A 16,612-nucleotide genomic window follows, 5' to 3' on the forward strand; every position below is an offset into this window, starting at 1 on the left:
AATATTAAAAATTAAAAACAAATGAGTAATTACTAATGTACGAATATATGTATACAGTATGTCCCTGTAAGTTGGAACCATATGGAAAACAGGTCGATTTTTATTTTTAAATTATAATTTTTTTGGCATATATTTCATAGGTACTAGTGACGTCGTCCATCTGAGCGTGATAACGTAATCGATGATTTTTTTTTAATAGGAATATGGGTCGTGTGGCACCTCATTTGAAAGGGTGTTTAATTCTCTATTCAGTAATATAAACACAAATATCATTATTTATACAGGGTGGCCAAAAAAACAATTTTTGAATTATATTGATTGACGAAAAAAGAAGAATGTATGCAATTTACTTCAATCAAAATACTTTCTATCGCTGTCAGAAAATAGAAAAAACTGTTTATTTGGCAAATAAACATTGGTTTTTTGCTTAAATTAAATGTTCAAACTGCCAAGAGTTATGCGGGAGGCTGTTTGTGATTTAATTTAAACATTTTTTTCTCTATTTATTGATAGCAGTAAAATGTATTTTGAGTTAAATAAATTACATACATTCTTCTTTTTTGCGTCAATTAATTTAATTAAAAAAGATTTTTTTGGTCACCTTATATTGGTATACATAATGATATTATTGTTTATATTACTGAACAGAGAATTGAACACACTTTCAAATTAGTTGCCACACGATCCCTATTCCCATTTAACAAAATCATCTATTACGTTATCACGCTTAGATGAATGACGTCACTAGTATGAAATATATGCCAAAAAATTGTAATTTAAAAATAAAATCGACCTGTTTCGGGATTTTTTTCCCAAGTCGTCCATTTTAGATAAAATGAATTTATTCCATAACTTAGCCCCTCTCTGTATAAAGATACTTTACTCTTGACAGAAATTCATATTTTTCGACATCTCTCATATACTATTAATAAAACTTAATATCAGATGATTGCATCTTCGGTTTTAGACCATGCAGAACTTTTTATGAAGAATATCTTTTTTGCGTAAAATCGTTAATAAAAAATTTTTCCATATGGTTCCAACTTACAGGGACATACTGTATATATTCATACATTAGTAATTATTCATTTGTTTTTAATTTTTAATATTATCCAAATATATACTATTCATTTTAATTTTCAAAACATATCTAAATTTTATGATATAATAATAAATCCACTTAGTAAATATTTGATTAGTTTTACGTACATGACTGAAACAGTATAGATATTTGCTCAATAATAATCAAAAATTTCGTTTGCAAATCCTACACCAATACAGTTAATTTCTAGACCGAAATAGTATAGGATATGTAACTAATATTCTGCATACAAACCCTATTCGTTTTCAGTCGCTGCCATGACTGAAATGGTATAGGATATGTAACTAATATTCTGCATACAAACCCTATTCGAATTCAGTCGCTGGCATGACTGAAATGGTATAGGTTTTGTAAATTCGCCACCCGTCCCACCGGCGCAGGTTGTGACTCGCTTAAGTTCAATATGCGCCGGGACTTAGGCCCGGCGCAAATTGAACCTAAGCGAGACACAACCTGCACCGGCTAACTGCGTATACAGTTCTGCTCATCCTACTATCAGTGTATTCGTTCGCAGGGCTCGCTTGGGAACATTTGTCATCGGCGTACAGTTTTCTTGGGCCGTGGGATGCGTGACTCACCTCCAGATGTTTATTTTTACTTGTTTTTGTTTGCGAGATGGACTTATCTGAAATGAATACGGATGGTACCTAAGTACAATTTATTATGATAAATAAAAATATTAGTATAGTCAACACCCCGAATGAAAAATGCGTTGTCTTTGTCATTAAATTCTGATAAATTTTGGCAGACTAAATAAGCGGCGATACGAAATTAATAATCAAAGTTGTGCCTTTACAAAAACACACTAGAAAAATAAGGTGAAAAATGATTCATATTAGGTACTTAAAACAGTGATCGATAAAAATATCGTATTACCCTCAAATTCAACTTGTAGGCATATTACATTTTTGTTTATTACATATTAAATTTTTATGCTTAAAAATTAAAAACGAAATATGCAGATAGTGTTATTTTTATGACCGATCAGTAGCAGACGGATTATGAATTATTATGACCTGCAGTAATTGTAAATGATTGCGATCCTGCAGTAATTGTAAATGATTGTGATCCGAGCAGTAAATTGAGGAATATGAGTTATAACCGAGCAGTAGGGAAGAGATTATTTTAAGTATGTGGGTATTATATGCAGAAATAAAATACTCAGTGTAAGATATCTTTTTATGCACCCGCTTATGATCAAATTCGATGTTTTCGAAAGTCATACCGCTACGACTACTAGGGACGTGTAAGATATTTTTAAAACGTTACTAGTTACAAGTACGGAAATACCGATTTTACATTGCCTACTCAATTCAGTACAAGGATCAGATACATCAGTATTTTGTAATCAGTATTTGTACTCAGTACCACTGAGAACCGGTATCAAAATTAACCGTTACATGTCCGCACAGATTTTGCCCGTCTCTATTCGCCACGTCGATAGCCAACGGTTGGGTTAGGTTGTGTTCAATATGCGGCACACTAGAAAAATAAATGCACGGGTCACCCGTCCCGCCGTTGTAGGTTGTGTCTGGCTTAGGTTCAATTTGCGTCGGGCCTTAGGCCCTCTATGTGTGTATAACCCCCACCTAACAGGTACATTTACTCAAATTACCATCGTTAAGGTAATAGATATAGCAGAGCAACCATAATGAGGGTTAAAATTAGTCATTCAAAATTAATGTTTATAAAACACGATAGTTCAATTTAGTGAGACAAGACAGAATATTAGGACTATTTGATAATGTTTATGGCTATCGCATTATCGCATACAATAAGTGTTCCATTAGAGGAGTAATTGTTGTCATTTTGTGTGACGCCAGTAATCGCTTGTAGGCGTTTTTATAAGCAAACTTTACGAAAACGATTAATCGAGACATGTCACACTACTTACTACAAACATTTAGACATCTTTACCTACTAATGAAAATTAAAAAAAAAAAACGAAACGATTATATTATGAGGTTCAGTCATAAAGTAATTAGACCAAATTTGTTTATATGTATTCGCATTTTGAGAACGATTTACGAAGTGGAAATCAACACGTCAAAATGAACCCATTTCAGCACACTCATCAGCAGAATGCCGCAGGCTTTGGTTGCCAATATTAAAAGAATCAACAGCAAGAACAGACCAACAATAGCGGAATAAAGGTAGTCGAAGAACAAATCATCGACAATCTCATTAGTCCAGGAACCGAAGCTTTTCACCTCGCAATTTTTACAAAATGGATCGATAAAATTATTAATAATACATAAATAAAGAAGAATGAATAAGGCCAATGACTAAAAACACCGCCAACTTACATTATTATGCTTCCAATTGGATTTTTCCTTTTTTTTAAATATATTGATTTTTTAACCGTAACTTTTATATTTTTTATCTTAGAAAGTTTGATAAAAAAGAATTTTGTAGGTTTTTACAAGATCTATTATAAGCCTATTAATAGTAAATCTTTTTAAAATCCTCAGTCGCAATAAGAGGTGACTTTGAAAGGGATGGTAAAGGTGGTTTTTGCATGTTATTACAAGCTTTAATTGCCAATAACTCACTCTATTTTTGGCGTAGAAAAATCTTTTACAAACCAGGTTCTTGGGAATTAAATAAGCCAGAATTCCATATTTAAACATTTTTTCGTATCTCTGATGATAATCTTTCTATTCTGACGAAAAGGCCATTTTTTCCAAACTACAAAAATTCGTTATTCGCTTTTAACTCCATTTTTTTTTAAATAATCATAAGCTGGTCAAACTTCTAGAACCTATTAATAATACATAAATAAAGAAGGCCAGTGACTAATTTTAATTAGGGTGGTGATTAGGAGGTTGCTTCCGATCACTTTTTCGCTGAAAAAAATAGGGACTGACATTCTTTTCATTATAAGTCACTTAATTTTTGAGCTAGAGACTTTTTTTATTTCTGGAAATAGATATTTTTATATACTTTAAATTAGTCAGAACAAGTAATCCTCGAAAAATGCCTCGTTTTCCCGTGCTTTGACTTTGAAGCTACAATATTTAGCATTTGACGAAGAAGAGGTAACATTTAATAAAGTATAGCTCGATTACTATTGGTCATAAAGAAAATAAAAGAAAACGGTTTTGTTTATCTTTTTAAAAGGTACATTTTTGTTAAGTGAAGTTGTTTTTGATTGCAAGTGATTTTTTCGATATAAAACTAACACTTTCGATTGCGAATAAAACGAAAACTATTAATTTTATCAAAAAAATGTATAGAACGTTTTTTTGCTTAGAATGAAAGTTTTTACCAACTTTTGCGGTCAAAATATAAAAATTTCCACCCCGAGATGGGGTGGCAACCACCCCCATGCTAAAAGCGCCTTTCGGCATCATATAGATTTTGATCCTTGGACTATCCACTACTTATTTTCAAATTTTCAAGCAAATCGATCCATTACTTGGACTACAGCACCAATACATCTTCTTCTTGTGCCGTCTTCTATCGAAGGTTGGGATCACTTCTTTAAACGCTTCTCTGTCTTTTGTAACGTGAAATATCTGTTCAACACTGAGGTTAGTCTAATCTCTGATATTCCTCAGCCAAGATTTTTCTTTCACCCAAGCCTTTTTCTCATCTACTCTTCCTTCCATGATGACGTGTAGCAGAGAGTATTTATAGTTACGAAGTATGTGGCCCATATACGATGTTTTTCTTATTTTAATTGCGTTCATAAGCTTTCTGCCATGTCCAATTCGTCTTAACACTTCTTCGTTTGAGACTTTTGCAGTCCAAGAAATTTTCAGAATACGCCTATATAGCCACATTTCGAATACTTCCAATTTTTTTACGGATTGGGCTTTTAGAGTCCAAGCTTCTACCCCATATAGTAGTTGCAACCAAACATAACATTCGACGAGCCTCAATCTAATGGCCATACTCAATTTCTTATTTGTAAACATTGACTTGTATTTTATGAATCCTTTTCGAGCTATTTCTATTCTGACCTCTATCTCCTCATCTGGATAATTGTGAGTTTATAATTGCTCCGAGGTATTTATACTTGTTGACACTCTCTATCGGTTTACCCTCCAATGTCAGATTATATTGTCAGCAGGGTTTTTGAGATCACCATGTATTTGGTTTTATTTATATTCATTGTTAGTCCCATCTTTTTGCTTTCTCTGTTAATGATTTCTAGGAGAATTAATTTGTAAATCATCTATATTCTCTGTCATGATTGCGGTATGGATGATACTGCAATACCACACAATACATACAGATTGTTTAGTTTTAAATTAGATATACGTCCTATAAATGGCAACACTGCTTCCCCGTTGCCCACCTAATGCTGATTCGCGCCGCACGCCGATTCATTCAGTGGTTCGTCATTCTACAGTGGCAGTGCAACTCATTCTCATAAGCAATGTTGCCAATTTTAGCGCTTCCTTCAGTCGCCTATACCTAATTGAAAACTAAACGTATTGTATGCAACACACAATACACGAACACACATCTATGTACAAACTTAATTTACACAGCCACACCTATGATACAAATTACATAAACAAATAACACAAAATCAGTCAGAATTTGGTATCGCTAGGGTAATAACATCACCCTCAAATATTTTTTTCAAAGCACATACTTGCTGTGGCCTATAAATATAGACCAAGTACCTATGTCAAATTTGAAAAGACATACATAACCTAATAAACGTAAGTTATACAATCTTCCCCCAGATGTTTTAGAATAATCTTTTTTTGAGACTGATTTCCTGAGTGGAAATCGAAAAGTCAAACATTAGTTGATTAAAAATGTAATTTTCATTAAACCAATAATAATAATTGTGGCTCAATTCCATACACACATAATATTTAAACCTTAGTCCTGTCGCCAGTGGGGTACAACGGCCTCCTTAATTCAGATGGAGTTATTCAAGTTCTTTTTATGTATTATTGTGTTTTCAATTTATCAATCAAAGGCAAAATGAAAATTTAATTAAATTTTTTTTTAAATAACGCGGGCACATAAATTTAATACACCCTGTATATTGATCTGTAAATATTTATTAGAATTTAGTTTGGATGTAAGTGGATTTCTTTTTTAATGAGCTTTCCGATGAACCATTAAAGACTTTTGTGAATAATTAAAGTGAAAAGGACGATGTATTTAGGTTTAAAATGGAAAAAGATTGTTTATTACGGGAACTATAGAATCCACAGGTAGAGGTAATTATCATTTTCTAGAAAAATGGTTTAAAAGAAAGTTTGGAATTTTAATATCTTTGTTTCACCCCAAGTAAATGCTGTAGAGTTCCCCGAAAGTAATTAGGATGGTCGGAATAATTTTGAAAGAATGACTGTTTGTTTATCGAATGGAAAAGAGAAATGTTTCTGATTCTTGGCAATTTGGAAGGGGAAAAGTGGTTGGAATGATTGAGTGAGTTTGAAAAAGAAGTCATTATGTTATTGGCATCCCTGAGGAGCAGCTCGACGTTTTCGTGGATAGATAGTTAGCAAGTACCAGTGGTTGTTTGATAGTCGAGAATAGTGCTGAAAAGTGGAACGAGAGACAGATCAAATTGAGACGAAATACCTCTTTGATTCTGTATTATTGTGAGAAGGAGAGCAGAGAATTTTTGGAGTTTTGTTTGAATCGAGTACTGGTCAAAAGAGGCCTGGCTTGTTGGAGAATTGGTGTTGGTATGCTGATAGTTTTGAAGCTGGAGAACGGAGAGGGCTTTGATGAGTAGCCTTTAACATAGTCAACGAGGGAGAGCTGTTTTGGGTCACGAGAAGACATCAGAGTGAGTAAAGCAAAAGGTCAGTCAACTTATGTGAAAGATATTTTTATGTTCGGAAACTAAAATTTTGAGTAAAAAGCGTAGGAATTAAAATTCCAATATTTCAGAAAGTAAATAGGGAGTATAGCTAATCTTGCGAATACATAATTTGGTTTTGTTTATTTTGTTGTACCAAAGTCATCGGGAACAAACCGATAAATTGTTTTTTTTTTAACTAGAATAAATTTAAATGGTAGAAATTTCATTCGGACATCTGTGTCCACAGGTTTTAGATTTGATAGATTTTTAGAGTATCGATTTTGATAAATAAAAGACAATTCTGTATGTTTATTTTATATTTTGCTTTATTTCTTTTCCCTATTTTATCCCGATTAGGATCAACTAAGAGATACTGAACCCACGAGAGAAGATAAGTATAACGTAAGATAATTTAGACATTTTCTTGATATTATAAAAAGGCACCCTGAGATTTTTTATTCATTTTTTTATGTATGATTTGCGACAATTAAATAATTAATCAAATAAATAATAATTAATATAAAATTAATAAGAAGCAGATCATAACAGTATTTTGGCCCGTAGAACACGAATTTTTGGGTAACAGTTGATCCGGATGTCGATAAGATTGTTATAAACAAAGAACTTGAGGAATCACATAACAGCGATTTTTCGCAAAACAAAACATTTTTTTGTATTTTTTGGGTCATTCTAAGCATAAAATGTTTTAATTTACTCTCAAGAAACTGACACCAAATTCTGACTTTACCAAATAAAATGTTTTTACAAGTTTTTTCGTAGAATGCATAGTTTTCGACATAAACGCGGTTGAACTTTCAAAAAATCGAAAAACTGCAATTTTTGAACCCGAATAAATTTTGATTGAAAAATAAAATTCTGTTTACCGCATTTGAAAGTTCAAGTCAAATTCTATCGGTATTGATTATTTTCATTGTTAAAAATTATTTTTTTATTGTTAAACAATGCTATAAACACATAGTGCTTGAATGATGTTTTCAATGCATTTCTCATTTGAAATCGAATGAGTAGGCGGGCATACAGACAATTTCTACGTAAAGTACATTAAAACGCATGCATTGGGCACGGGAAACACTATCAGCCTTAATAATAAAAATTGCTTAGTCCGACGTTAGTCTTGGACTACTTAGTCCGAGATTAAGCGAGTACTAACTTCATTTTAAGATTGTCATTAATAAACACGGACTAACCTCGGACTACCTAAACCTTCCTTAGTCCTAGTTACAACAAATTTATGTTGGCAACCCTTGCGAAAAAGAAGAAAATGTAGAGGATTTAACCCCTCTTTCCTCTAAACCGAACAGCTGTTCGGTGCCATTTCTGCATAAATTTTAGTTAATTTTTGTTGGACTTCGTTCTGAGAAGGTGCTACCTGGTGTTTTATATTTTATATTATTGTATTATCGCAGGTGGTAGTATTGTTTTATATTTCATGTTAACTGCTGTACCTTTTGAAAATCGGTATTTGACTTTAAATTTACCTTCTAATTCCTCTAAACTAAAGATTTTTTTTATAATTTTGTATATTTTGATGTGACTCACAAGAGGAATTTCGTTCCGCTGATTTCTATCCTCATTTAATTCGTCTATTAATTATCTTAAATCATTAATAAAATAATCTCTCTCCATTATCGATAATAACATTATAATGTTATTACATATATAATTATAAAAGCAAGCAAAAGCAAATGTATTTAGCAAGTTTGTAAGGTTGTGAATACAAAACGTCAAGTTAGTCTCGGTTTAAACCTGCTATTAACTCGGATTAAATTTTAGTCCCAGACTAGAGAGGGTTTAGCTTAGTCCATCGTTAGTCGCTGTTTATTAATAGGGAAAATGAATGGTATTGACTTAGTCCTCGGACTAAAGTTAGTCGGGCGTTAGTCCGTGTTTATTAATAAGGCTGAACGTGTTTATAGCTTTGTTTAACAATAAAAAAATTAATTTTTAGCAATGCAAATAATCAAAACCGATAGAATTTGACTTGAACTTTCAAATGCAGTAAGCAGAATTGCTATTTTATTTTTTAATCAAAAGTTAGTCGGGTTCAAAAATTGCACTTCTCGATTTTTTGAAAGTTCAACCGCGTTTATTTCGAAATCTATGCATCCTACGAAAAAACTTGTAAGAACATTTTTTGCTGAGAATTACCCAAAAAATACAAAAAAATGTTTTGTTTTGCGAAAAATCGCTGTAATGTAATTCCTCAAGTTCTTTGTTTATAACAATCTTATCGACATCCGGATCAACTGTTACCCAAAAAATTCATGTTCTACGGTTCAAAATACATAAAAAAAAAGCTTGGGTAAGTTCATCTAAATTAAGGAGGCCGTTGTACCCCCGCCCCCCTGGCGACAGGACTACCTATTTTAAACTTTTTTGCAAACAAGGTACAATTTCTGAACCCATTTTATGTCATTTACGTGGAAATGTAATAAGAATGAAAAGATGAAGATAAAAGACAGGATAGAGAATGGGGAGAAAGGAGAGATTAAATTGAGATCATGGGACGTGAAAATTAGTACGGCAAAGGATTTTCTCCCTCCTAGGGGGAAAATAAAACATCGATTTACCAAGAATCTGTTTGTAGAAAAAAATGTTTCCAACAAGAAATGTAGCTGAGATAACGTTGAAGAAAAATGTTTATTAGCAGTTTTTGTGTAGAATGAACCGGCAATTTTGAATATCATTATTGCGGCAATTTATTACTTTCGTTGACCGGTCACTATGAAATTTCCATTGTTCTTTCACCTTTTATCTTTGAGGATACTACATACTACTAATGTCAGAATATCTGTTATTATCTTATTTCCAAATTTAGAATCATATCTCCTGAAATGTTTGGTACAGAAGCACTTAGTGCCCAAAATTAACGTTTATTTTTAGAAATACTAAGTGCAACTGATAATTGCTGGTTTTACCTATATATCTAGAGTGGATACCGTTGGTTATAATATGAGTACATAATATCATATTATGCTCGACTAAATCTACATGAGCGCTGCAGGTAGGGCTTACCTTAGTTTTTCAGTAGCTTACTTAAAAAATATTTTACCTAGATATTTATCAGTGATGAAATTGAAATATGTACGAAACATGAAAAATAATAAAAAATAAAATTGAAAAAGAGAGATGACAGCTGTAGAAGAACAAAATGGCTTTCCATACAAGCAGATCCTATATAGACAGCATATTTTCTTGATATATCTGACATAGGTATACAATAGTGTACCACTTTCAAGTGCTCTGTTATGTTTTGTGAACATTATGTTTTTTGAATATCCCTGATATCTTTAGAAACAAGGAGTTAGGAGTTCAAAATAAACGGCTCATATATACTGAAAGTCTTAAATTTATTTTATTTTAAATAGTTGTAAATATGTTTTATTAACCTAGTGTTTCTTTTTTAGTGAAGCCTGCCGTTATAAGAAAGTATTGTGGAAGGACGTGAGAGTAGGCGATTTAATACATTTATCGAATAATGAAGTCGTACCGGCCGATATCTTGGTGCTTCGTTCCAGTGATGCTAGTGGCCTATGCTATATCGATACAGGGCATTTGGATGGAGAAACGAACCTCAAACAGCGGCAAGTTGTTCGAGGTTTCGTTGAAAAGGTAAGATCTGACACATTTAGTAGGTATGGTGCTTCTCAGAGGCTTTTTTCAGTGCGTTACAAGTGACAGAAAAAACGGTACGTCCGTGATTATACCCACCTATAATATTTTATTTTAATTGTTGATAGATGGCGCTGTAATCGGAAAAAAATGATTTACCTGTTACATATAACGACTACAGGGGAAAAACGCTGTAAGTCAATTTTTTAAATTTTTGGAAAACGCGATTTTTAGATTCAAAACTTCATACTTCATAAACAAACATGCTAAAATACTGTTGTATTGAGTATTTGACAACTCATATATACAGAGTATGATATTATAAAACTGAAATTGTCATGTACACAGTGGTGTCATGGCAAAATTAGCAGTGCGGGAACGCAGTGCCGGAACGCACTGCTAATTTTTGTTTACAAAACCTAAATTCTCTATTATTTTTTTTTCTTTTCTTAACCAGTGCGGGAACGGCGTTCCCACGCGTTCCCACACCATGACACCACTGCATGTACAGTAGGTAACAAGAGAAATTTAAAAACAACAACCAAAGGTCTGGAGGAAAAAGGCAAAAACTAATTGACAAAATATTATAATATTAATTCAACGAAAGAAAAAAAATAAACAGAACTAGACTTGTTTAACTTAACTAAAGCTAAAAACATTAATATTATCTGTTAAATGAATCAATAACACTGTAAAATTATTAAGATAAAAAAAAGTCATGTCTTTTTTTAACTGACAAAAATACATTCTTCCTTTTTCTGAACAAAATTTTTTTTGAACAAAATTTTTCTGAACAATACGCAGTAAGTCAATTTTTTAAATTTTTGGAAAATGGGATTTTTAGATTCAAAACTTCATAATTCATAAATAAACATGCTAAAACACTTTTGTATTGAGTATTTGACAAGCAGAGTATGATATTATAAAACTGAAATTGTCATGTACAGTAGGTAACAACAAAAATTAAAAAAAAACCAAAGGGCTGGAGGAAGAAGACAAAAACGCTGTAATTAACAAAATATAATATTAATTCAACGAAAAAAAAAAACAAACAGAACTAGAGTTGTTTAACTTAACTAAAGCAATATTGTGAAAAATAAAGCTACTTTACTCTTGAGTGAAATTCAAACTTTTTGACATACCTGGTATAATGTTCAAAAAATTTGATATTTGATGGTTAAACCTTAGGTTTTGGACCATGCAGAGCTTTTTATTGAGAATAATTTTTTTCGTAAAATTAATAAAAAAGTTTTCCTTATGGATACAACTTACAGGGACATACTGTATATATCAAAAAATGTGCAATAACACTTAAAACCCACCAAATTTAATTTTAATAGCTCAAACGGTCTTAGAGCAATAAAAAATTCGCAGTTTGAAATAAAAATTTCAACACCCTGTATCTCGGAAACGCAGTATTTGCGGACATAAGTTTATAGAGCAAACTGCCATTATTTTTTCACGTAGAATTACCCCTTAAAGTTTTTCATACTTATTTACTAACACCCTGTATAATGTAGAGGAGCGTATGCCGTATCCATTGAAGCAGTTGCAGGGAGCACGGACCACAAGTGATACTCGGACAGTGGATTTAACAGACCAATACAAATAGGCCAGGGCGCATCTGTTTTGAGATGGACGTTGAGAGGTGACTCAAATTTTTTTTGCAGAAATTGCTTGAAAATAACTCAAATAATAATATTTGAGTTATCCTCCCACTCAAAATGGTCCGGAACATTGTTTAAATAATCAAAATGTCAAAATATGAAGGAAAAATTCGATTTTTTTCTTCGTTTTTTGATTATAACTTTAAAACTATTCATTTCTGAGAAAAGTTGTACTGACATAAAAGTTGCGTAATTAAATTTCCTACAATATAGAATTGGTTAAAAATTTAAAAAATTGTCATCCTTGTTGCAAAATAGCAATAATTGCGAAAAAAAAACCATGCAAAAACAAGTATTCGCATTTTACGTTTTTCAACCATTTATGCTACACTTAGGACCTTCATATTTGAGCCAGAAAAACTTTATGATATAATAAAACACCAGTGTAAATTTCATTAAGATCGGTTTAATAGATTTTGCAAAATAAATTTTGCAATCCAGCTTTCGCAAAAAAAAATCATTTTTTTAAAATGTTGCAGGATTGAAAATAAAGCAGATAGCAAGTTGAATTTTGTTTTGCTTATAGAAGTATACAGTACCTTTCATTTGCAATTTGCAAAATTAAAATCGATTAATTACCACGGCGTCAGGAAATTTTTTAAATAAACATTAATTTTTGGTGCTACGCGCAGGACAGCGGTGTTCGATTCACACAAGTTGATTTCCACCAAAATTTCTTCGAATCTTTATCTAATATATTATTTTCTTACTCCATATTTTGTTGTATTTTAATATTTTAATTCCACAAAAATCAAACTAATTTTATTATTGTTTGTGAAATATTGTTTAAACAATTGCATGTTTAAAAATAATAAACTTCTATTCTCTAAGTTAAAATATATGAACAAAGAAAGTTTTTGCTAAAAAAAGTGTTATTTCAAAGGATAGAGTATGTGTTTTTATTTTGCAATAAACAAATTTATTTATTTATATCGCAATGTAATAAAAATTAAAATGTAGCATTCATTATCAAAGGTCATTGGAATGCCCAATGCCCAATCAGAGCAAACTATCCGCTGTCCTGCGCGTAGCACCAATAATTAATGTTTATTTAAAAAAATTCCTGACGCCGTGGTGGTTAAGTGATTTTAGTTTTGTAAATTGCAAATGAAAGGTACAGTACACTTCTATGAGCAAAAAATTTTTAACTTGCTATCTGGTTTATTTTCAGTCCTGTAACATTTTGAAAAAATGAATTTTTTTTGCGAAAGCTGGATTGCAAAACTTTTTTTTGCAAAATCTGTTAAACCGATCTTAATGAAATTTAGAGTATTGTTTTACTGTATCATAAAGTTTTTCTGGATAAAATATGAAGGTCCGAAGTGTAGCATAAATGGTTGAAAAACGTAAAATGCGAATACTTGTTTTTGTATGTTTTTTTTGCAATTATTGCTATTTTGCAACAAGGGTGACTCTTTTTTAAATTTTTAACCAATTCTATATTGTAGGAAATTTAATTACGCAACTTTTATGTTAGTACAACTTTTCTCGGAAATGAATACTTTTAAAGTTATAATCAAAAAACGAAGAAAAAAATCGAATTTTTCCTTCATTTTTTGACATTTTGATTATTTAAACAATGTTCCGGACCTTTTTGGGAGGGAAGATAACTCAAATATTATTATTTGAGTTATTTTCAAGCAATTTCTGCAAAAAAATTTGAGTCACCTCTCAACGTCCAAATGTACTAATATTTTTACAGATGCGCCCTGGTCTAAAAGACGAATAATTTATTATGTGATTTAACAACTATATATTTAAAATTATTTTGAAATTATCCGTTTCTTTTGCAATTTAAAAAAGTTAATACTTCAATACTTTAACATTCGATTACGTTGAAGCATTTTCACGGTCACTTGAGAACCACTTTACTGAATGTAGAATTTAACTTATCAAAGGCCGTGTGTTATTTGCATTTTTATCAATAGTGTGGGTAAACATTTCATTGTAAAAGAATTTGATAAGAAGTATCTATTATACTGTTTTTAAGGTTCAAACCAATGGAGTGTGTTGAGGCGCGCTTCACCAGTTTACCAATTTAAACGTCGACAAAGAGAGATACAAGAGAGAGAAGTGCAATACGCTATAAAGAACGCAAAAAATGGCAAGTCGATCGGACCAGATGGAATTTACGTAGAAACACTAAAGCTTTTAGGTACCGAGGGCATTAAGATACTTACGAAATTATTCAAAATCTACGAAAGCGGAAAAAATCCTAAAGATTGGCTTAAATTCTCATTTGTTGTACTACCAAATAAACACAGAGCCACAAAATGCAGCTACTATCGCACCATCAGCCTAATGAGTCATGTATTGAAAACTTTTCTCAGAATAATTCATCAAATAACATATAGAAAAATTGAGGAAAGAATCTCAAGTACTCAATTCGGTTTTCGCTGAGGCCTTGGGACGCGTGATGCACTGTTCGCAACCCAAGTTTTAATTCAAAGATGCAGAGATGTAAATCATGTCGTTTTCATGTGCGCGATTGATTTTGAAAAGGCCTTTAATAAAGTTCGCCATGAAAAAATGCTACATATTCTCAAGACTACCGGTCTGGACGGTAGGGACATTAGAATAATCGCAAATTATCGCAAAATAAACAAAAATGTTGTTGCTAAATAAAAAAATTCTTCTAATAATTTATTTAATCTGACTCATTTATATTGGCAATTCAGACGTAAATTATACATTTTAAAGTAGAAGACTTCAAAATGATATCGCCAATATTTATGAGTTGCGTTCCTGGGACGACTTTACTAAAAGATAGTTCATTCGATTACATGAAAATTACATCCCAACTCAAGAATATCCGTCACAAAAAAATCATAGCATGTGATCTGTCTTTAAAAAGACAACCAAATGCAACGATGACAGTAAAATTCTCGCGTTAGATTTAAGTAAAAATCAAGCGTGGAGTTCGACAAGGCTGTATATTGTCACCGATGTTGTTTAATCTTTACGCTGAAACAATCTTAAATGAAGTGTTGGAAAACGCAAAAGAGGTCATACTCATTAATGGTATGCTTATGAACAATATCAAATACGCAGATGATACCTTGTTAGTGACAGGATCAATTGAACATCTTCAAGCGTTATTGAACCGAATGGTGGCGTTCTGCGCGATATATGGACTCAAAGTCAACGCAAGAAAGACAAAGTTTATGGTTATTAGTAAACAGGCAGCCGTAAATAATAATAACTTTAACGTAACAATCGGTAATGACTCAATTGAACGAGTAAGTAATCTTGTATATCTGGGTACTCATAATAATGAAAGCTGGAACCCTAGTACAGAAATAAAAATAGAATTGCCAAAGCAACAACAAGTTTTATGAAATTTAAGAAAATCCTGTGCAGTTATGATCTAAATTTGGAACTTTGCATAAGAATGGTTCGGTGTTATATATTCCCAGTACTACTTTACGGGGTTGAAGCATGGACCCTGACAGAATCGCTTTTAAAAAACCTAGAAGCATTTGAGATCAGTTGGGTAGAAAGAGTCACAAACGATAGGGTTTTGCAACGTTTGAATAAAAGTTGCGAAGTAGTGAACACGGTTAAAAGGCGCAAATTGGAATACTTTGGTCATATAATGCGCCACCCAGAAAAATATGACATACTTCACCTTGCCATGCAAGGTAACATAATGGGAAAAAGAAGTGTGAGCCGCCGTACAACTTCTTGGCTTAAAAACCTACACCAATGGTTTGGGAAAACTAGCACTGAACTATTTCGTGCGGCTGTAAATAAGACAGTGATTGTTAATATGCTGGGCAACATGAGAGCCAACAATCGACAAGCGGTCTCGGCACCTTAAGAAGAAGAAAGAGAGATTGAAAATATATAATAGTGAAAAGAAAATATGGATTAAAAAAAGAAATTACTTTTATTAATATGAAATGGGCGTATAAGGAGAGGACATCTCGCTCAACTGGTCAGAGGAAAAGACATGCAAGGAAATACGATCACCGCTCGTATAGGATAGGTAAAAGGAAAAACCGACGGATTCGATCAACGCACCAAAACGGCGGGGGAAAATTGTCGGGACAACTCACCTCTTATACCTCGTTGTTGTTTATTATTCTTCGATCATTGCTCCAAGAATAATAATCAACTAGGCACTAGGCTATTCGTTCCGTCTTTTATATCGTGCGAGACGGTATAAAAACACGTTTTACTTAATTCATTGGCGTACTCTAGACGATAAAATTATATTATCGTCACATAGTCCACGTAGTCCATAGTTCAAGTGGCTCAGAGAGCTATGGAACGGAGAATGCTCAACATTAAGCTCAGCGATCGCAAGTCGAATGAAGAGGTAAGAAGGCGATCAAAAGTAACAGATGTGATCCAGAAGGTTGCCATGTTAAAATGAAACTGGACAGGACACATAGGAAGAATGGAAGAGAACCGTTGGACAAAGCG

The 16,612-nt window shown here is 32.4% G+C and overlaps 1 protein-coding gene across 3 annotated transcripts in view; it reads left to right on the forward strand.

Moving 5' to 3' along the window:
• Window positions 1–16,612, forward strand: part of LOC114343020 (phospholipid-transporting ATPase VD) — a 346,327-nt gene that overhangs the window by 250,194 nt on the left and 79,521 nt on the right. For all 3 annotated transcript variants that reach the window (XM_050645083.1, XM_050645085.1, XM_050645084.1), the window contains exon 4: window positions 10,313–10,517. In XM_050645083.1, coding sequence (XP_050501040.1) covers window positions 10,313–10,517 — 205 coding nt within the window. The remainder of the gene's footprint in view (window positions 1–10,312; window positions 10,518–16,612) is intronic.

Source organism: Diabrotica virgifera, chromosome 3 (assembly GCF_917563875.1).
Source record: "Diabrotica virgifera virgifera chromosome 3, PGI_DIABVI_V3a".
Taxonomy (NCBI): Eukaryota; Metazoa; Arthropoda; class Insecta; order Coleoptera; family Chrysomelidae; genus Diabrotica; species Diabrotica virgifera.